Here is a 23,887-nt window from a genome sequence, read left to right as displayed (position 1 = left end):
CATGAACGATAAGCATCGACGGCTACGAATGTTTTGTCACACCATGCGCTAAATGTATAAAAGATATCTATACTATCGGGACACAGCAAACACTGAAAATATTGGTTTGGTGGGTAAGGACGGAGGGGGGTCCATATCACAGAGACAGACAGATAGAGAGAAAGAGAGAAAGATAAAGAGGCGGAGAGAGTAAAAAAGAGAGATACAAGTTGTAGGAAAACTGCACATTTTATTTCCGTCGAACGTTTTCGTGCGATGCCGAATTGTCGGCTCGAAAACAGACGAATCTTTGGAGAAGGGAGAGACAGGTAAAGACGCGCGAGCTCGCGAAAAAAAGAGGTAGAGAAAAAATGAAAAAGAAAGAGAGACAGAGATAGAGATAGAAAGAAAGTAAAAGAGAGAGAGAGAGAGAGAGAGAGAGAGCCATCATCATATTCGTATGCATTTTTTTTACTCCCCCGCGGAGGAAAGCTCCTTCGTGCTTAGCGAAGAAGATGGCAAGAGAGGCACGATGGTGTTTCACACGTGACCGAGAGGAGAAATGAAGAATGTTGGCATTTCCCGGGTATAGAGATGAGCGACGTCGGCTTCTGCGGGACGTTCGCTAATGGATCTCCACATCTGCGCGTAGCGGCGATCCTTGTGTTGAAAGTTAAAAATTGACAGTTCGTGTCGCGACTGACTTCGCGGCTCGATCGCGGCAGCGAAATGCGATTAAAGGCACAGATCGAAGCGAAGAATTAATTTCGTCATAGGGAGAAGAATGATTTCAGTTTGTTGAAGTTGGAGGGAAAACGCGTTTCCTGCAGGAAGTTAAATGTCTTGTCTCTCATCTAGATCACAATTAGTCCCCAATATCAATCGTTTGTCACACGATGATAAAGCTGTCTGTTAGCTGATACTTGTCTGGGACAGGTAATATCATTAAGCACTAGTATTTTCACCAATGCAAATTGTGACGTGCTAGTATTACTTAAGTAGCAGAAATTGTAAGAGTATATAGCACCCCGTTATTTTTCTTTTAAGTGTTACGACAACTATTGGCACTCGTGAAATTATTTGTATTGATATACTTCGGTGCTGCCCGGTCGTGTCGGATTTTATTTCTGACCGGTGATGAGTCATTTCTTTGTCAATGTTGAGATACGCGTCACGGCGCGAGTGACAGGTTTCTCAAGATACGTATCGTACAAGTATATACTGTTGTACGACGTATGAAAAGGCCAAGGCGATCATTTGGTGTTTTGACGAGAAAGTTTACATTAGATTTCGTACTGTCAATGATCGACGGTGATGACGGAACAAGCGAGCGGTAGCCGAGGAAGGTAAATGGATTTGCGGATTTGTTTCTGATTAAAACGACCGAAGACAGCAGAAGGCTTTCGCAATACTTGATAATAATCTTTCAAATTTCTTCAAATTATTGTTTAGAGAAAAATGCGTAATTTTAAATTCGTATCGCACAATTTTGAAGCTGCCTTTTTATTAGAAGAAGATTCAACTTTCATTTTTGAACTTTTTTAATTATCAATATTGGTGAACGCGATAATAATGGAACTCGACAAAATTTTGCAACTGCGCATTATCTATTTATTCGCTATGTAGGTAGATTGTATGTAGATTTGCAAGCAGACAAATTTTTACATTGCACGTATTTTTTCAGTGAAATTATTTAGAATCAACATTAGAGTTGAATTTCAGAATCTCGTCAGAATTTTCAATGTCAACGCAGCACGTTGGAAACGTAAGTGTTGCAAAACTTTGAGAGGTGTTAACAATATGGCTATTCATATTATTGAATAATTAATAAATTTCTCGTTATTATTTTCGTGTAGCTCAGGTATGCCAATTTCTCGTAATAAATATATTTCCGCCGATTAGATAACCACCTGGTCTGTCTAACTGTGCCATCGTTGTTCTACTTATGGCTTTGAAACTACAGATGAAATATTATTTTAAATTTGTTTCATCCATAATTAATCAGATTTTAGTTTATAGTAATAGTTATTTTAAAAAATATATTTTTTCAATATGTTGCTACTTGGATAATCGACTGATAACAATGTAATCAAGCGAATCAAGTTCAACAATATTAAAGATTGCCGGAAATGTTATTTGAATAAAATCAAATTGTAAATTCAATTCATTTATATTTAATTGTCGATGATAACTGATTATTCCTGGCAACAGTGGAGTTTACGCGTATTAAAATTTCATCGCGATTGTCTGATATTTTAATGAGAATAATACGCTAGGACAAGATCCGTGTATTTCCAGAATTATTGCACGTGCGATGACACACGTCCAAAATTCAATTAATAATCAAGCACAGTCAGACAGACGTTGTACATATAATGACGCCTATACTTTCAATGGTCACGCGCATCATAGCGATTTAATGCATGTGTATCGATGTCACTTGATTCGGCGCGTCACAAAAGGTTGTGCGCGTTAGAACAAACAGTATTGTACGTATATACAATAGATGTGACGTATGGCGCATAATGACGTATGTATACGCATATGTATACGCAAGAAAGAGAGGCGAGAGATATAATCTCACGTATAATGTTGATGATTATAGACATATTTATATATTATGTACCAGAACAAAACTCTATATCACTCGTTGCATGCGCTTGTTAGCATAATGAGGATACGGGGAGGGGGGAGGGGGCGGGGTAAGCGGTGGTCGGATAGTAGTACACGTCTCTTTGCAAAATACCATACCGGCTTACTTATGTGGGACAAGAAAGATCTACGAAGCGTGGAAAGTGGTCTCATCGACACTCTACTTTGTTGACAGGTGGCAGATTTGTAATACTGCCGCCGTGTAAGACAGTGTTCGGTGAGATGAGTTCGCAGAGGTGAACAAGAAGCTGCGATGGGCACAATCGTTTGTCCGCTTGCATTACATGTTGCATAATGTCTTTGCAGATCGAGCTCTTATTATTGAATGCGTTTACACGCTTTCTTACATTATATTTTGTATAAAAAGTAATGAGAGAAAATTGACTTATTAGAAATTGTTTCTCTTTTCAATAATTATTATATATTTTTTACAAGAAACTTTAGTAATAGTTATATACGTTTGTAAAAATGTGGAAGTTCCAGAAGAAATGCCTCATTTTCCAGAAAAGGATTTCTTTTTAATTTTTTAAATTAAATTAAATTAAATTTGCGCACAATGAAATGTGCGCATAATACATTAAAAGTTAATTTATATAAATATGAATGGGTTAGACAAAGTAAAAACTTTCGCGATATTACGTTATAACGAAAAAATTAGATAGTTGTTTAAAATATTATAAAACTAATAATTTCTTATCACAGAATGAGATAGAAGAATAGATATAATGTATATTATAATATTTGTATCTTAAGAATGCCAAGGAATTATTTGCCATAATTCCTGAAATTACAACAGTTTTAAGTAATTAAATATTTTCTCACAAGAAAATCAAACCTATTAAAAATAAAAATTTAAAAATCCGTCTCGAATTTTGCAAGGATAATAATATGCGTTTGTATCAATTATCCTTCATTTTTAATTGTATATAATTTGAAAAAACTGTTGAATTGATATTTATCCTAAGAAGAAACTCGAGGAAATAAATCAGTCCACTTTATTGATACTTAATAATTATACTAATCGTTAAATTTATGCTCGTGATATTGTGAAAATATGATACATTCCTTCTGGAAATACGTTGCGCCCAATAATTGAAAGCGTTTAAGGTCCGATGTGCCCATCCCCTAACGAAAGCCAATATTTCGATCATCACACGTATCAGAGTGTGCGTGTGCCGTGCCACTCGCGACAAAGTGTGCCACACGACAAAATGTGCACGCAACGAGAAGGAGGGATAGTAAATGTACGTAGGAAACTTGTAGGATCTCTTCGTTCTCCGCATTCGATCGCGTCGGAAGGCGCGATCCTCTCGAGCGTTTCTCGTGGCGAAAACTATCCCCCTAACGAAATTCGCGTCGTCCGCGACCAGTCGTATCTCTAATATCGCGCACTCTCTACGGAGAAGGACTCTTGCAGCCAGGACGACGACTACTCAAGAAATTTCTCTCGTCCGGGACCGCCCCCCCCCCCGAAACTCTAATCGAGAATTAGCGATTTGCGGATTCCCGCGACGTACCCCATCTTCTCGCGGTGTCTTCCCGATTCTTCTTTTTCTTCTTCCTCGAGGGAGGGAAGGCCGGGAGAATGGAAGAATGTGGATATATACGGATGTTCAAGCGTGACACGAGGATTGATCGAGGAGAACTCGAGGGGATACTTCATGCAACGGGTGGCGCGGTACTTTCCGGTATCGGGGACAGGTGCGTTTTATGGGGATCGCGACGGCGAAGAAAAAATCGGAGCGGGAGAAAATCGGTGGGAGGATTGGGAGACTCGATAGTAGATAGAGATAGATAGAGAGAGATAGAGATAGAGAGAGATAGAGATAGAGAAGAGAGAAAGAGAGAGCGAGCGAGCGAGCGAGCGAGCGGGGCCAATGGAGCGGTTACCTTGGAATGCTGTGCCGTCGTCGGTGTTACAGGCGGCGTTTCCTCGGCGTCTACGCTCGCTGCGTTTGGTAATCGCTGCTCTTGCACCGACGCCAAGCTAAGCAGGGGAACAGAAACCGAGTTTCGTCAATCATAGAAAGGAAAATCGGGCATTGTAGGTCCTAACTTGTTTATTTTTTTTTTTTAATTTAATGCAGATTTAGGTCATAAAAAGAAAGCACACTAAAATCTTGCGACTAATTAAAGAACAGAATTATCTTTAAAAAATTCAATTAAAGATCTAAAATAGGAACATATTTCATTAAATTAATTCAAAAAGTCTAGAACCTGCGTTTGATAAGCTATATATGTTTTCCTTTACTTCGTAAGCTTTTATCGCCGTAAACGAAACGCAAAAATCTTCAATGGTAATTTTCGATCGCGTAAACGTTTGAAAAACACGGCAATCTTGTCGAATTTATAGAATTGGCGCAATACCATTCTAATAAAATAAAAAGCCGTACCGTTTGAGCGTCACGAGGGTGCCGGTGAGTTTCTTGCAACGTCTCAGCGCAGACTCCAGTCGTTCGGGTTCTTCCTTCAGGAACTTCTCCTCGCGCACCACTTTTTCCATCTCCGAGCTCAGTAGACCCTTCATCCCCTCTTGCAAACTCGGAAACCGTACTTTCAGGTCGGCCACAGTTTTGCTGGAAAACAAAAATTATTCCATAAAATTATCCCGTCGCATTCAGCAAACCTAAGTGTTACCAATTCTATCCCGAATTTTCTATCACTGATAAAGAAAGAGAGGACGTTCAACGTATAAATCATTTATAAAATTCTACCGACGCACGCAGCGTCGGCCGCGCGACGACAATGATGACGCTCTTGCTCAAGCGGGGGATCGAATGTGCGCGAGGCTTACCTGGATTTACTCAATATCAAAGCCATGTTCTCCACATCCGACATATTGACACGCGTCTTTCTATTGATCACATTACCGCGAAGCTCCTCCACGGTGCTCTCGAGCTCGCTGAAATTCGCAACCGTTTCGTTTACGTTTCGTTGTTACAGCGTGTCTTCTAGAGCGGTCTCAAAAGAGATGTACTCACGTGAGATCTTTTTCCAGCCTTATCACTTCCTGCTTGTAGAGATCTTCTTCGCGGCTTAGTCGAATCTTCTCCGTGTCCCCGGCCGTCCAAACTGCGTCTCCTCCCGATAATAGCATGGCCCTACGACAATAATTGTTTGAATCAGTCATTTGAATATAGTGTATTTCTTTTATTAAAACATTGTCGAGAGAAAAAAAATGTTTTAATTTTATTATATAAAAATTATTAAATACACATTAAATACACGCATTCGTAATATTTAAATTCATAATATTGAATATGACCGTAATAATTGTATAAAACTGGCGTATTCATGTTGCGTACTTTTCATTCAGGTACATTATTCATACCTTTTTATGTAATACAATATTTATATGACATGCTATTAACATTTATATAAATATTACATATGTTATATAAATATACTCTTTACATTTCTTTGATAATATACAAGCAACAAAGATTTCTTGTGCAATTATGTAACGAGATCCCAAATTTTCTGATCTACGTAAAGAAGCTGATAAAATAAAACAAGTGATTTTATTTTTTAATATAATTTCCCTTTATTTCAATACATTTTTTAATGAATTAATTTTTCTATACTACAACAAAAATATTCTGAATTTTTGCTTTTCAAATAATTTAATACTGCGAACGTTATTTTTCATCACTGGTAAATTTTTTGTATTAAAAAAATAAAAATGGTTGTTTTATTTAACCTTAGTTTGTACCCGTGGAAAAATTTTGCAAATCTCACTATGTAACTTTTTACATTATAATTATATATGTCTCGCGTCTCATTTATTCAATGAATTGCGAGATATTTACCTAATCGTAATGAACGTGTCCTTGATAGTCTCACGCACCGTATGAGCCTGGGCTTGCGACATGCGCCTTAAATTTCTCACTTCTTGCCTAAGGTCTTTCGCCTTCTTCTGCAGACCCCTCAGCTGATTGTACATCTCCGGCGTGAGCGCCAGGTCCCTGTAGACGTACTGACCGGCCACCAGCGCGGCCGGTTTCGGCGGTGGTGTCGGCTTGTGCCTGTCTCTCTCTGTAATCGTTGATTCAACACGTAAGAGCGCGTGTCTCCCGCGTAATCATCCGCGAGAATTGCGCGAACATTTAAGGGATTTAAGCTCGTACGGCGCCGCTCCTCTCCCGTGCGATGGCCCAACATAATTGTTCGGATACGTATCTAGCTAAAATTTTCGGATACTTCAACAAAACCATTTCTTTCCGTGCGTTAATCAGAACGACACAATTTGCCGCGTTTCTCTCATTGTTATATAAACCGGGGCATCCTCTGTCGCGTTTCGCCGTGCAGAGTTTGCGAAGGGCGAAACGCGGCTGCCGCCGCTGATTGTCGTCGTGGCAGATAAACGATTTGTCAGCGGCATTTCGAGTGGCCGCGGCCGGTTCCTCAATCAGCTGATTAAATTTGACGTTCGTTGTTGTCGTTGATCGACGCCTCGTCACAACGCGCTTCGCACGATAGAAGAGCGGGGCCCCGGTAAATGAGAGGACAGGAACGGTTAAACGGGTGTCGGCGGCACAACACAATTTTACTGTCACTTTTATTGCCGCGGTTTTATTGGACGGATGACGAAAGGCAGCACGGCACGGAGCGGAAGAAGGAGACAACGGATGACCTAACTGACGGATCGAAAGTGTCGCTATGTATTCCAAAGCGGAAGGGCCGTGTGTGTTCGTGTTGCATATCTGCGTGTGACATACACCCCTCGTGGCATATCTCGCTGTGTGATTGCACAAACGTTCCTCTACAATAACATAATTATCTCCACGGACGCAGGCGTCGCTTGCTGATCGCAGTGATATATTTTATCGGCGATCAAGTCGAGAGTCGTTGCGCGAACGCGCTACGATAGGAGATCAATGTCCTTGTGCTTGCGAAATTTTAACGAATTCGACAATTCCGCATTGCACAAATTTTCGCGTATATCCGACATAGAACAGACGCATATCGGTTTTTACAATAAAGATAATATAATTACAATACTTTAACTTATTATTTTTTATTTAAATAATATTACGTATATCCGACAGAACAGATGCATACCGGTTTTTACAATAAAGATAATATAATTACAATATTTTAACTTATTACTTTTTTAGTTATTATAAATTAAATTAATTTAAATTCATATTGCCTTTTTTATTTATTTTACAACATAACTGTTGTAAAATACATAACTGATACATATTCTTTTATAAAGAAAATCATAATACCAAGCATTTGAATATTTGTGGAGGTAGAAGCTTTCACGTGATATTTTGTGGCGAAAATGGACTGATATCAAACGGCGCGCAAAAGAAGCGAATTACCTAATAATCTTATTCAACTGGAACATTCGTCAGGTGCATCTGTTCTATATGAGGCCGAGAAAAAGAATTTGCGTCGCGATTTTATACGTTAGACGATCCGTGAGACAATCCCAAATGAACCGAACTCATGATAAGCGACGTCGCGCGTCCCCCGCGGGCAAATAAAAGTACGTTCCCCCGACACGATGAATAAAGGATGAATTTACGAGCGGGGTCGGCAGGACGGAAGGGGATGGACGGATAAGACGGATGTGTCGTGATGTTTCCGAGTGATCGGCGGCGGCAGATACGCAGCCGTGACATATCGCTCGGTCTAGAGAATAGGAGGGGGGGAGAGAGAGAGAGAGAGAGAGAGAAAAACAGAGAAAGAGAGGAGACGCGGGGGCGGCACGCAAACGTCGAATTCGACACGAAGAAATGCATTTGTCGCAAGTGTCCCGTAAAATAATACGAACGTACGCGAATTGCCTGCTGTCCCGCGCACGGACGCCCACGTGGCCGCGAAGCATTCGTCAACGCGATGATATATGAAGGGCACATAGAAAAAGGTACAGTCGCGCTTCCTCGACGACAGTGGTGATCGAACGATATGTGACTTGAAATAACGCTTCGAAATAAGAGAGACGCGCGGTGAGAGAGAGGCATGTGTGAATTTCTCACCCGAATATGAGGTCGCGCGATGTCTTGCGGATAATCTCGAAAAGAGAGAAACTGGAGAGAATTTCCTATCCGAAGATAGATAGAGGGAGAGAGAGAGAGAGAGAGAGAAGAGTAAATAACATTCGCCGGTTACTGAATGTGATTGATGTGAAATGCGAAATGTTTTTCAAAGTAACTTCTGCGAGCCTCACGTGAGTTCTCCCGATGAGTTTCACATGGAAAACATACGGACGGACTGTTTGTACGTACGTGGCTTGATTTACTTTTAGTTATTTTTCGCTTCGCCTGGACTGGAGCCAGCACCAGTCGCCTTTTTTTTCTTCCTCGCATACGGCATACTTTGAAAATCGATTTACATGGAAATGAACATATTAATTCGTTTAAAAATCTAGCAACGTCGACGTGCAGGCAGCGCTCGTCTCAGCTTTTTATCGTGAGTGGACTTACAATTTTCTGGTGCCCTCCATACAGTGTCGTCCCGGGAGGCGAGGAACGAATAAAAATAAAATAAGGAAGAGAGAAAGAGCTCGAAACACGATGGAACGGCGGAAAGAATATTGTACCAAAGATTTTTGGCACGACGCTCATGATGTGAACAACATAGAAATATGGTAGACACAGCGTGACATATAGGGAAGAAGCACAGATACTAGGAGACTGGAACTATTCGGATAATATAATATATCTAATTATTTCGACCATCTTGAGATTATCGCAATCATTAAATAAATACTAAATATAAAGTTAAATAAATAATGTCTGATCCAGCATTAAACTTTTTAATGAAACAATGTGAATCCGAGATTATCCCTTTTAAAGTATTGGAATAATTTTGGAGATGTACCTAAATATTGCTTAATATAAAAAAATATGAACAATTGATTAGAAATAAAATTTAATAGAAACATTCAATTCTCAAAGATGAAATTTGGTTGGAATTTCGTTCATGTTAACAAAGATATTGAATTCTTTATGTGTATACTTATGTGTATACTTAAAAAAAAACTGCCGAATAGTTCCATCCCTAATAGAAAGACGGGGAAGTTTTACCTTGCGACGACATCCTCGGCAACGTGGAGGATTTGATTGCCGGTTTCGTGGGTTTTGTGTCCGCTAGTCGTGGTAGGCATTGCAGAATCGAATACGAGAAGGCGTTAGAGATTATTGCGTTAGTATCCGCGCGTTAGGGTTGTTTTTCTTTTATTAAATATATTTTTACTTTTGTACGAGACCCTTTTACGATCAAATCGGATTCTTATCACTAATATTGTACTCACTAAATACTGAATACGATATTCGTTACTGGGTAATCGTTATAGGAAGTGTCAAAAACGAATGATCGTATTTTCAATTTAGGACACCTATTTCTAATTTTTATCGATTACAATCAACAATTGTTGACGTAATATCAGATCATATAATTTCGTTAGGCGAAATAATGACATAAATTGATAGAAATAAAAATTTATATGTGCGTCTTTGTGCAAGTATTTTGAAACGACGCAGTACATTAGATGAATTTTTTGCCTCTTGTAAAATCAGAGGCATTAAATGCATGTATTAATTCTTTTATATTACTTTTGTTACGTTTCTCAAAATAAAAGAATTATTACATTGTTTCGCTCAACGAAATTGTGGGGATAAAGAAAAATAAAACAAATATATATATATGAGACCAATTATCGCATGAAAATTGTTATAAAAATCCCATTTGGATTATTTATGAAGAATATATTATTTGATATATATAGCTTTTGAAGATCGATATTAGGAAAGACACAAGAAATTCGTTTACCGTATTTGGTATTGTTAATTATGTATCTACTGTGTAAACGTACAGAGAGAGGATTACTAAAGATTTACTAAATGCGATCGAGCAATTATTCGCGTTAATCGATCGCGAATCGAAATCAATTATGAATCACTCGAGAACAATCCACGAGATTTTTAAAGTAGAAATACAGACTCCGTGATTATAGGTCTTTGTGGCAATCTTCAATCGAACTTCAATCGAGATCAGATACACTCTTCGATACTTTGTAGCGAAATTGCATCCAATTCCTTTTGCTCGTTGCAAAACGGCCAATCATGATATAAAGTCTCGTTCTTAAATTGCTATAGAAATCCTGTTACGGCAAGAAAAGATCGAAGTCGTCATATGATAAATTTTACTTGTAATCTCCAATATATACACATAGGAAAGTTTGTCATATTATATACTAGCAAAACCTAAAGGAATTAAAAGAATGATATTAGAACTAGAAATTTACGCAATATATCTGGCAATTGTTGCAAGACGAGAATTCTTTCCTGCGTATTTAGCGTTTTGCAATGCTAGCGAACATCTAAAATCTACCATTTCCTCAACAAGTGATCTGATAACAATACGATTCGTTATTCTGATCTTTACAGCGGTGCTTAGCATACATGTTTTGCAATTTTTTTTTTTTTTTTTTTACGTGACGTGCGCTAGCCGTTACCTGCATGTTGCGGGGAATGTTGTTTGGGGGAGTTCATGTCTGGTGGCTCGTCACTGAAGGACACTGACTTTTCAAACGACACCGACTTGTCTGCAATAGATGTTGATCAGCATATTTTCGCGTGGTATATGTGTGTAAGAAGCGTAAGAAGCGTGTAACGTGAAGATGTGCGTCCGGCCGGACGGTAAATGAGGGATGAAACCAGCGCGGGCTTTCGGAATACTTTTCTCGTTCGATCGAAAAAATCGCACTTTACCATAAAATATTAGCTAAGCTGAAAGCACAACTTTGTATATTCTCCTTCAGCTTACTTTAATCCACTTTTTTTATTACCAAGCTAATTTACACGTTTTTAAGAAGTGCGATTATGCGCGACGTTACGCGATCTCTACTTCCGGAAAGCTTCGGAACAGCTGCTTTCACGAATCACCCCTAAAGCCGACGCTGAATAAAACGATCGTGAGGGTGCCGAGACTTCGGCGCGTGCACCATGCAAACGAAAATCATAGATGATTGCAGGCAATACAATGCGTTACAAAACTGAATATGAATTGAACATATTTTTTTTGAGACGACATTTTAGCCCACGGGAAACAAAAAAGAAGTTAACAAAACGATTTGGGCATAGGCGAATATAATGAGCGAAATGATAGAGATAGAGGACGATCGCGGAATATAAGCAGATTTAACGAAAACTCGAAAATTTTGTGTGCCATCGAAATTTATTGATGAAATATCCAACCAAAGATCAAGATCGTATGAGCGAAAAGAGAAAAAATATGGCACGGATGTGTGTACAAGAGAGGCGTGCAACGATGACAACGCAAGAGATAAGAGGCGACAATGCGGCGGACATTCGCGACAGTGCATACATAAAAGAAACATATACATATATTGAAGCGCACCTTTGCCTAATTTTGGCGGTTTAACGTCAGTCCTTAAGTACGAGTCATCTGTAACGGCAGGTTGAGACACTTGAATTTTAAAGGACACGCGTTTTATTAACAGCAATAAAGGTAGAAACAACGTTAAATATAGAATGTATAAATATATATGTATATAAAAGTGAATATAAAAGTTGTAATATCTGTATATATATATATAAATAAACGTATGTAAATATATATAAATAGCGGTTATACAGTGATTCGGAGGTGAATAGAAGATAGAAGAAGATGAGAGACACACCTGGCAGTGAGGCAGAGCTGGAGCTAGAGTGTTTGTCGAACTCGTCCCCGGCGCCTGGTGTGTGCGTTAGTCGGAATAACAAAGCAGTTGTACAGCAGGGTTTCAGGAGAGTTCAGTCCGTGAGACTACAACCGCTATACCGGCAACTATATGCCGTCGAATTCAAGCCAGACTTTCAATGTCCTCCGGAAGCGGCTTTCCGAAGCCGCTTGTTACGCGAAAATATTTGCCAGCGTGCGTATTTAAACTCTCGAAACGAAGCTCGCTGACAAAAGTTATCGATTACGTTCGCTATCACGCGTTTCTCTATTGGCAAAATGTTTGACGAAAATCTGCCAATTTTTAGTTAACACAAAAAATTTGTTCTCGCGAGATTCTTTATTGTATACAGTAAGAAATTTCGAAGCAGCGTCAATTCTTTTAATTTTTATCGAAAGAATTTAGTATTTTATTTTTCTTTGATTAATATCGAGCATCATGAAGAAAATTTGTGTCACGAACGTTATTCAATTCATTATTTTTTGTGAAAGCGTTTTGTTCTGTTCGATATTATTCTAGAGATATTATTCTAGTGTTCGATATAATAAAATTATGCTCGCTACCGCTCGTTGAAAATATTGCTAAACGACAACATCCGAATATTTTTTAGCGTTAATTCCGTTTTCGAAACTGGGCACGAGTAATGGCATATTGTTACTGGCGCGTAGCTCACGGCATAAATTCTTCCAATATATATGCATATCTGCATGTATGTATGCAACACATATGTATACGTATGCACGTTTACATCTAAAGTTGTGTTTTGTTTCAGCGAACCTCGACTTATCTAAAAGGCGGCCACGACGTTCTTCATGAATCATAAATAAAAAATAAAAAAATAACGCCAAAAACTTTTGTCTATTTTTTGTTTAAATACTAGGTATTTTTAACAATGAATTTATTTCCAGCTCTATTTTCTGTCTCGCTTTTGTCTCTACGGTTCGGAATAGTGTGAGAGAGAATTCGGCTTGTCTCGAAAATATATTTTTAATGTATATTATATTTTCCGATCTATAATTGTGATTGGATTATATTGTAAAAGTTAGCGATCCAGCAAAAAGCTCGACGTAGCCGCCTTGTTTTCCGTATCTAGCTATCGGCTATTGATTCCGATGTATTTGCGGTATGATAATGTTACTAAGAACCGTGGTTACGAGATGATCTGAGAGACGATGAAGATGAATAGATGAACAGGCACGGATGAAACGGACAAGATGAATGTTAGTAGAGACTACTTTTATATGAGGTGTCTAGCAGTTTCGTATGCCGCTTAGCTGAAACTATCTCAGTGAATTAAGTGAATTGCGCTCTAAAAACTTCTGTAAAATAAGCACTGAAAGGAAATGAACGAGGTGGCATTGCTAAACAGCTAAATCGATCGTCTTTTATTCGAGTCAAAGATCTCTTCAAGATTAAAGCTACGGCGGCATTTACGCGGCTCGTCCCACAGGTAACGAGAACGATTGTGACTTCGCGATTCTTGGTCGAATTGAAAAAAAAAAAAAAATGCTTCAAATAAATTATTCTCGCTGCGTTTGAGACGAGCCTGTGTTCTCAGAGCGATACGTTACCGAAAACCGTGATGATAAACACGACGTTATCGTGAAAGCGAAATCGAAGGTACGGAAAGAAACCTGAGAAGGAAAAACGAGATCGCGGAATTTTTTTACGGGACACGTACCTGCTGCTCTCGCGTAAGGATCACGTCCCGGCGGGACCTGCAAGTACTCTCGCGGCGACGGGCTGGTGTGCGGCGCGTGTGTCAGTGCCTTCTGTACGAGCCCGGTTAGATTGGCCAGTTGTCTTTCCATGTGCTCCACCCTTATCCTGCGACAGATAATTCTCGGTCAGGGAAACGGTCGGGTTAACGCTTATCGCTCTAAAATAAAAAAAAAAAGAAAGAATGGGACAGCTCTGAAAATTTATACACTAGGCGTTCGGCGAGCACGACACTTGAATGCTGCAAGAATCATGGTTGCTTTAAACAGACATTACGTATCACGATCTGTTCAGACAGTTTCATGCGTTGGACGACAAATAACCCATCAGACACAGAACAAAAAAAATTCCAACTTATATCATACTAGATGTTAATCGACTGATCGAAATAAAAAGATGACACACTTATATTATAATAAAAATTAATGAAAAATTATCAAATTGTAAAAATATTAGATTTGATTTTCTTTTTATTTTTGAAATTCTTATCACCTCGATTTGTTTCAATTTGCGCAAATAAGGAGTTTTTCGAATAAAAAATCTGTTAATAAAAATTTCTATTAACGAACAAAAAATAATGACTTCTATTGGTTCCGTTATCAAATGAGATTTTATCTTAAACTACATTATTCATAATGCTATAGTGCTAATAAGGAAGATGATAATGACAAGCTAAATGTGATATAAAACACGATAAGATGATAATAAGATGATAGCAAATGTCACGAAAAAGTCAAGTGACGCGATATCAATCAAAGCTATTAATAAGACATTGTACGTCATATTTGTATGAAATTTATATCACTTCTTTAAATAAAGAACACTTTACTAAGCAAGAAATGTTATCTTTCATTTTTGCTGAATGAGTACTTATCATTTTAATCTAACATTGTGGCATTCGATTTATAGTAAGAGGTCGAGAGGCTTCACAACGTACTAACAATAAAAACTGATAGAGACTCTACGTATGTATATCCGTTTTCACCGAAAGGACATGAAACTCCTTGCGACGAGAGAGATCCTCTCGTCATGCGCCACATGGCGGCACATGGTAAAGTCTTCTATTTCCGAATACGTATTTCCCGTCTGTGAAATCGGATATGCGTTACATAACACGATGCTAATCACGTGCATCTATCGCTTCGCATGACAAGTGACAGCAGTGCCCAATCTACGCCACGGTGTGACAGTACATAAAATGATATACAGGGTGATATATATGTGACGCGTGGCGGATCAGACCGGTTACGTGATCCTCATGGCGAGTCGGTTTCGGACTGGCACAACTTTTGTAAAAGTCCGCGCGAAGAATAAAGTGAGTTTGGGACGGTCGGACAAGTAGGATCCAGTTCAGTTTCCTGATATACACTTCTCGCTTCGCGGCGTAGCATCAATTCGGTCTAGAAAGTTCTTATACGAGAACCAAATGCTCGCGACGGCTTCCGAGTGTCCGGACGTGACTAACAGAGATTTGTCACAGATGAGAATTTTAAGCGAGAGCAATCGCGTAAAAATGCTTCTGCTAAGTGTCGTTATTGATACGTCTTGTAGGGAAGAAATATCTCTTCCGTTGATATTTGAGATGAAGTTATTATAAGACGCGAGTTTCTTATTTAAAATTATCTCTCTTTATGCTAATAAGCAATATAAAATAGCATTGGGATATTAGGTAAAATTAATAATTATAATAAAACATAATAATATTACTATTATCGTGATTTCTACATGGATTATACTATGGAAATAGTGCAGAAATAGGAGACGAATATTATTGATTGTCATGTCAACTTCATCATGGTAAGGGTGAATTCTATGGAGAATTTCATGAAGTGTCTGTTATATTATTCGTTATTAAATTTATTCCGAGGCACACACTAATAAATTTATAACTCGTGGTTGTGTATATATCCATTTCTTTTTTTATGGGAAATTGACTTTGATTTTTTACGTGCAAAACACCCTGTATATGACCAATGCATTCTCGTCTACGATCGCTAGTCGGCATGCTGCATTCCACCAAGTTGCAAATTATACTTCTATATGTATCATATATATTCTTTTTGAGGCACATTAATTATTTATACATATAATACACACTCAGACACACATATACACACATACACACACACACACGCACGCGCGCGAGCGCGCGTTTTTTTTTTACAATAGAAAGCATAATTATTTCGTTCAAATATAGAAAGTTCCGGAAAATATGGGCATTGTAAACATACAATAGCATGCATTAACAATCATTTTATCGTTAGTTCCTTTACGTAATTGAATATCAAACAAAGTTCCGATTAAAATAGTTATATTGAGATTAATTGCAAAATTATTTATTTGCATTACTTGTATTAATTAATATTTTCATACAAAATTTAAATTAATAACTCTAAATATTAAATAATTTTTGTAATTGAAGTAGAACTCAATTTGAAAAATTAATTAAAGAGTCATCAGAGAGTTAATTTGTATTCCCATATTATCCATGACGTATTATATGTATATGCAACCTGTCGTTTGTGTAATACCATGTAAAATAACTCAAATTTTGTAACAGATAAAAAAAGAAATTAATCCATTTTGTTTCTTCTAATATTATTGTTACCAATTAATCTTCATTAGAAATATATTATTTAAAACCTAATTTTTAGCAATTTGTGATTTATAAGTAATTAGTATTATACAAATGATATCTTCGTATGTATTTGAAAAGCAGAAAGACATAAATCTACAAATCAATATATATTTTTTTTTTTAAGAAAAGTCTCATAATCGAGAATCTTTTTGATAAATATAGTATAAGACAGATAAGAAACCTCTTTGCGCAAGCAATAATTTTTAATATTTAATTATTAGTTTAAAAAAAACAAAAAATGTTTACAGCAATTATAAAATGGATTAATTTAGAATTCCATTCAATATTAGATATGCCATTTCATAATTTATACAAATATTTGGCCTAATTATAACGATGTTATGATGAAATTAATAATAGTGAACTCACAAGTCGCTTCCGCTTTTCAAGTACATACTCATCAGAATCGTGCCACTGATCGATCCAACTTTGCCTCGCATAAGAGGTATAACCCGACAAAATTGACAGTGACATCTCTTTCTCTCTTTCTGTCTTTCTCCCTCATGATCACTCAATTAAGATATCCAACGTATTCTACAACATGCACTTGCAGACGATTCGTTATGGACAGAGCTGCCGCTTCGCGTGATGAAGGGAGTAGTAGCGTTCAAAAGAGAACACGTAGCTCTCGGTCGAGAGACTCGTAATAAAATTCCTATAAATTACTGAACTCGGTAGAAAAAACAATGAAAGTTTTACGGACGGAAATCGTGAGCGTTCAGATTCGATCAGTCAAGCTGACATTTCACGAATACAAACGTTATATTTGTGTAACGATTGGGTTAATTCCGGAATGGCAAATTTCCCAGTTCTGTAGACGATTCTTTTTTCGAAATTCCGAAAGCTCTCATAGAAACGACTCATTTTAATAAACGCGAGAGTCGCGAAACCCATTGAACGACAAAGCGAAATGTCAAAATTATAAAATTTGTAAATGTTTTTCATTGAGTAAAAATGATGGGAACGTATGTGAAAAAGGAACAAAAACGAACAATTCGACGCTACCACTCCCTATAAATAAGCAGCAATGGATATCGGCCAATATTGCAATTTAATAGCTAGACTTTGAATAGTAATTACGTAGCCAGAAATATTTCATTTCTCGGTGAAATGATTTACATGGAAACATTTTATCGATTAATGGACATTTTTAAATTTTATTTTTATTATAGATATTATAAATATAATTAAAGTATAAATATTAATAATATATAAATATTAACAAATTATAAATATGTAAATGCACTATAAATATTAATATTAATATAAACATTGAGCAACGTGATTGCTTGGAAAGTTTTGAACCAGTAGAGCTATAGACTCGTAAAAATTATGTAGGACAATTTCCGGGATTAAGAGAGGCTGGCGAATCCGAGACTTTTGTCAACAAGAGTTTCGGATTCACCAGCATTTCCGCTTTCAGGAGGCAGCTCGCTCGAAACGACACTCATGCAACTCGTATTCATTCGCAAGCAGTCAGCCAGCTAGCTAACCAACCAGCCAGCCAGAGCCGGTCGTGGCACGATTCTCGGATGGTTTCAATTCTTTCTCTCTTTCTGTCTCTCTTTTCTCTCATTTTTTCCTTTCTCTCTCTCTCTCTCATCTCTCTTTCTCTCTTTATTCATTTCCTTTTTATTCCGCGCAGGCAGGCAGGCCTCTACGCAAGACAAACACGCAGGCGACAGAGTGTGCGTGACGTGGGGTGCAGTACCGAGTAGCGTCGTAGCCCTGTCCGCCGGGCAGGGAGGGCGGCGCCCCCGGAGGAAACGGGGACCGCGGGGGACCAGACGGCGGACGCCCCGGTGGTTTCACGCCGTAAAGGCTGTACGATTCCTCCAACAGCTCCGTATCGCTGCACCACCCGCAACAAACATACACATCCGCGCTATCAGACATCCGTGTTGGAGGAGGTCGCGATGCGGACCAGCGTGAGGTGTGAGTTTCAGTCATTCGGAGGGTGGGTCGGGAGAGAGACGACGTTTTTCTGGTAAAGGGATCGTGACCAGAAAGGAGGGGCGGATCGGGGTTTCCGGGTGAATGGAGTTTATTCATACGGATTGTACAGCGTCGCTGTATTTACACGGATAGACGTGGCACGGATAGATGTGCTGGATCTCTTATTAAAGAAGCTATATATATATGTAATAAATTAACTCGTGCATTTATCAATGCCCAGTCAATAATTTGCTGGGGGCGAAAAACACATTGTCCACATTGGTCCTTCGCGCGCGGCAATGATATTCTAGCCGGTTATTTAATAGATTCAACCAATTCTGGAGTATTTAAACAGAGAGAGAGTAAATGTATATATGCTGCGTAAATGAAATATTGAGCGGGACGCGCTAATAAAGCGAAATGAAATGAATCTCGATGTAATGAAGTAGCTAACGTTCTATCATCGTATTCAGGTAGAGTTATTCTTTCCTTATTAAAATTTATTTGCAGAGCAGTCTAAATTTTCTTTTCGTTAATAAATTTATTCATTTATTTATTGATTTAGTTTTAGAAATTCGATTGATCAACAGCAGTTCAATGTTTATATTTAAGTGCTCTACATAACAAAATCTCAAATAAAAATTTAACCAAAATTGAATTTGTAGCCAATGTATACTTAAATAATGAATAAAATTTTTCTATCCACTTGTATTTTTAGAATTTAAGCAATAAAGATTTCTAAGCTTTAAATCGTTCATTTGCTAGATTGCAACAAATTTTAGCAAATAAGTCAATCGATAGAGAAATTCGCGGGCAAAAGAAAATCTGGTTATATCTTTTCATTCCGAGATATGAAAATATTTCGTCAGTTACAATCGTCATCGTGCCTCTTCGGCATTACGGATGCGATCGCGATGTCGTCTTTACTTCGGATTCGCGCGAAATTTCCATTACCTGGCTTCCTCGTCGATGACGGGCGTAACAGTCCCCGAGTATTGCGAATAATACGGATCCTCGTAGCTGCTGCCGGCGCTGTAAGGCCCGGGTGGGTATCTTCCGCTTCCGGAACTGACGCCGCCGCCGCGCTCGGGGCTGCTCATGTATCCGCTCTCCCCGTGTAGTCGATCTGCAGAGATTTAGTGATTCATATATTAGTCGAGACCAACATGGGGAACACCATCGAAATTCTCTTTCCCTGCGCATCACTGAGTTTGATTGCTTGGAAAATAAAATCGGTCGCTATGTACAAAGAGACTTATAATGATATTGGAATGATATCATTAGAAGCTACGTAATGATACAATTAAAAATGGGAAAAATACCGACAGTAAGACATTAATTCTTAACAATATGTTAAACAAAAACTCAAATATTTATCTTAACTCTTAGCACACACGATTAGGTCATTCGTGTCGGCTGTAATTTATATCAGGTTATAACATTTATATAATTTTTTTTCAATACGCAATTTTACAAATATTTTCAAAAGATGTTAAAGTACATATAACAATCACTTATAATATAATTTTTGTATAATTGTAAAAATAATGGAAATTAATCCAAATACGAACGGCATTTATCATTTATAGGAAAAAATCGGAAAATTATCGTGTGCGCTAAGGGTTAGTAAACGACTAAAGCCAACAAACGATTGATAAACAGATCGAAATCAGCAGTAATTATATTAAAACTCGATGATGATGAATTCATACGCTCATTCTACTTGTTCTACAATGTTCCTTGTATCAACAGAGTTTTTATGATTGTTATCACATCTATTTGTGACTCGATACCTCCGTTGAGTATGAGTTTCATGATGCGCGAAATGTGCAAATGAAATTACAATCAGGGGGACCGTATCGACGAGAGAACGTCGTTTATATCAGTCATTATATGATATGGAGAGGATATGAGAAAAAAGATCTTTTTCACGATCGTGCTTCTTACACACGGGAGGGCACACAATCTACGGTTCTCGAGTGACAGCGGGAGCAGATGAAAAATGGGATGAAAAAGATGCTGCTTTCCGTACATTATGATATCATACAGCGTTGTATGAGGGAGACGACATGACGCGGGATGATTTCTAGAGGCTCGTGAGGAATTTTAGCTTTAGTGTTGGGAATACACATCGAACCGCATGATAATTTCATAATGACTCCCGCACTTTCTACGTGCGTTATCATAACCAATTATTTAATTACGAACGAGATTGCTCAGATAATATCAGGTAACGCATAACGGTTTCCTTTTGGACTTAGATTTGCATCAAATTAAAGTACCTCAAGGTTTTGTTATATCACAAAAACATAACATTGAAAAATAAATTATTAGAACGTTACGTTAAACATTTCTGATTGATTTATAATCACAAAGAGATGGATAAAAATGAATAATTCATTTCACACAAATTTTTTATTTCTTCAAATTAATCTTCGAGGAAGTTATACCTTTGCAATACTCGAGAAAAGTTTTCTTTTCAATTTTTTTCCTCGCGCGACGCGTCAACAGCATCTGTAATTTACCGGCGCGCGAATTCAAAACATTTCGATTCCATTCCTATTTATTCCCAACACTATTTCCACGGTCTCGAGGTCGTTTAATTAAAACTTGGCTATACCCAGCTTGGCTAATCGCGGCTGCCAATTTCATGGTTTTCCTGCCAGTTACTGCGTTCCAAACATCCGACCGCATAACCCCCCGGCAGCGGTTCAGCTTCTCCTTATTACGAATACGCCACATTTGTTACGTTTTTGTCATATTTGTTACGCTGAAAATTTATTAGTCCTTTACTCATAGCTTGTACCATTACTCTTCGCGCCCAATGGCTTTCCTCCATAAAAGGTACAAAAAGATCTCTCTTTCACGATGTGTGTACGTTTACTAATTTCGGACAGATAAAGATTAGTGTTTTAAAACGACTTAATTGCATATCAAGCCTGCGAAGGCTTATGATTTATCTATCGCTTGGATTATACATACGTACCGCTATGGGAACAACGACAAATTACAGCGTTGCTATTTTTCACGAATAACTGATTTTTATTCTGCGTTATAATTCGATTCTATTTCACTTCGCACACGCAACCGATTGCGCCGTTGTTGCGCTGTTGCAAAATTTACCAAGTGTGCGCGATATCTCTCTGCGTATCGGAATAAATGACATTACAAACCTTAACCGGAAACTGCGTAAAACGTGCGCGCTGTGAATTGTTAAGGATGTTTCGTAAATTTTATACTGCATATTCTAATCAAAAAGCAGTTTATTGTTGTTTTTTGGACACAAGGTGCTTTTTCTTTTAATTTTTGTTAAACGTGCCTTTTTAGTAATTAGTTGTAAGCCATGTATGATTGTTATTTGCTAAAACACTGTTAGTAATATTAGTAATCAGCAGTTTGCTTAGTACATTCATGGGCGATTCTACAGATAAAAAAAATATTCATTTTTAACATTTCTTTTTCTTCTCGCCTGTATTATTCTGTACAAAATTTATTCAGCAGGCATTTCATTTTACGTTTTTCTCAAGGCACACACACACACACCTGCGGTCGTTTTTATTGCATTTTTATAGCTTCAAAGGAGGCGTTATCGCTTGGCTCGCAAGCTTCAGGCATCAAAGATCAGTCTTCCATTAAAGCACGTGTTATATATTGATATCGGCGACCGTAGGCCCGTCGCGAAAGGATCGAGCTGTGTCTGACGAATGTTTAAGGATACTACTGACCTGGTATACTATAGAGGGAGACCGAGCTGTCTCTAGAGAAGCGCGCCGAGCCCCCGAGGCTTCCAAGGGGACTCTTACCACACTGGTAGCTGCGAAGCGGCTTGGCCGGCGGCACCCCGCCAACACCTATCCAACCATCCAAAAAACCAAACAAAAAACCAATGTACCCAGGTGCTCCGATGCACGTATCTCCTGCGTTCTCTCCGCTCCACCACCCTCGCTAAGCCGTTCGACGTTCAGTGCGCACATGCAGAAGTGAACAAGACCGGCAGTACCGCGCGATCCGCGGCGCGGTCGAACCATCTCTTTCATGTTTCTTTGCGGGCTTCTTACGTGCGAGATCCAGTTGACATTCATACGTCCGCGCAACGTTCAATACTTCCGAAACGTGCAACCGGACTCAATTGGGACTGCGATAACGTTTCCGAGCAGAGCGATTTGTCAAAACGAAGCGAGACTTGGACAAGTAAAAAGGCGTGACGATATAAAATTAACAAGTCAGTTCTTATATTTAAGATCGTGTTAAGTTTCTAAGTACAGTCTTAGGATGTCACAAGCCAATCATAGAGCCACATTAGTATCATATGACATTACTTAAGACGGTCTTAAAATAAGAATCGGTCTTTAGAAATTTTTCAACGCGATTATCACGCACTCAGGTTTGTACTACGAGTTTATAATCGCGCGATTACGGAACGCCGTTGAAATTTTGACGTAATAGCTTGTCGACTTTTACACAAATGCACATCTCGACCGCGTCGACGATAATCGTAGTCGCGTCAAGAGAAATGTCTTCTTTAGAAAATGCGTTTCGTTTAATAAATTGACTTTTTTTTTCTCTTGGCTGACAGCGTTTAACGGACGCTCGCGCGCGTTTTACTATACAAAATAGAGATTTGCCTCGTCATAGCGGTTGATGATTAATCACGATCGATCTGCGTGCGATTGGGGCTATTCACGCGTCCTGAATCCGTTCCTCTCCGGCGGCGGCACGGTGTATCTCCGTGTAAAACGTTTCTCTCGACCAACAAGGAGAACACTCGTGGCGGCCAGAAATGAGGCCATCCTTTCCCTTTGGACTAGCAGGCAGCCTGTTAAAGTTTTTGAGTAGTCTCGAATAGGCGCGCTCGGCCAAACGCCGACGGTCGTAACGATCTCCCGTTGTAACGATCAAGATTCGAAACGACCTTGCAACCGTCGATCGGAAGCATGAAGAATGGAGAGCGATTGCGAATGTGTGTGCGTCTGTGTGCGGATATATGCGCTTAAGCTCAAAGCACGAGGTAACGTCGGTTTTTTTTTTTTTTTTTTTNTTTTTTTTTTTTTTTGAGAAAAATTGGTCGAGTTTCGGGAAGATTTCGAGAGAAAAGTGTTTGCTAAAATACGAATAATGTTAATCGCTTCTTCATCCGATTTTTTTTTGCTGGCCAATTAAATCGCGATGATCGTTCTGGAAATATAATTTGGAATACCAGAGTTTCTGATACAGCAAATGAATTGTGTAACTTTATAACCTGAAATAACAGCCTTCAAAAAATTGAAGGA

The 23,887-nt window shown here is 38.4% G+C and overlaps 1 protein-coding gene across 1 annotated transcript in view; it reads right to left on the bottom strand.

Annotated features, from left to right (window-relative positions):
- LOC105449117 overlaps positions 1-23,887 on the bottom strand; it is a 246,648-nt gene that overhangs the window by 16,701 nt on the left and 206,060 nt on the right. Inside the window, 13 exon segments of the mRNA XM_011688116.1 lie at positions 4,522-4,618; positions 5,025-5,207; positions 5,426-5,533; positions 5,613-5,732; positions 6,441-6,666; positions 9,669-9,731; positions 11,099-11,188; positions 12,004-12,072; positions 12,287-12,340; positions 14,007-14,152; positions 18,394-18,567; positions 19,572-19,743; positions 22,343-22,482. Of these exon segments, the coding sequence (XP_011686418.1) occupies positions 4,522-4,618; positions 5,025-5,207; positions 5,426-5,533; positions 5,613-5,732; positions 6,441-6,666; positions 9,669-9,731; positions 11,099-11,188; positions 12,004-12,072; positions 12,287-12,340; positions 14,007-14,152; positions 18,394-18,567; positions 19,572-19,743; positions 22,343-22,482 (1,642 nt within the window).

This window comes from Wasmannia auropunctata, unplaced genomic scaffold, assembly GCF_000956235.1.
Source record: "Wasmannia auropunctata unplaced genomic scaffold, wasmannia.A_1.0 LD336078.1, whole genome shotgun sequence".
Classification (NCBI taxonomy): domain Eukaryota; kingdom Metazoa; phylum Arthropoda; class Insecta; order Hymenoptera; family Formicidae; genus Wasmannia; species Wasmannia auropunctata.
This window is presented reverse-complemented; position numbering and strand designations above follow the sequence as displayed.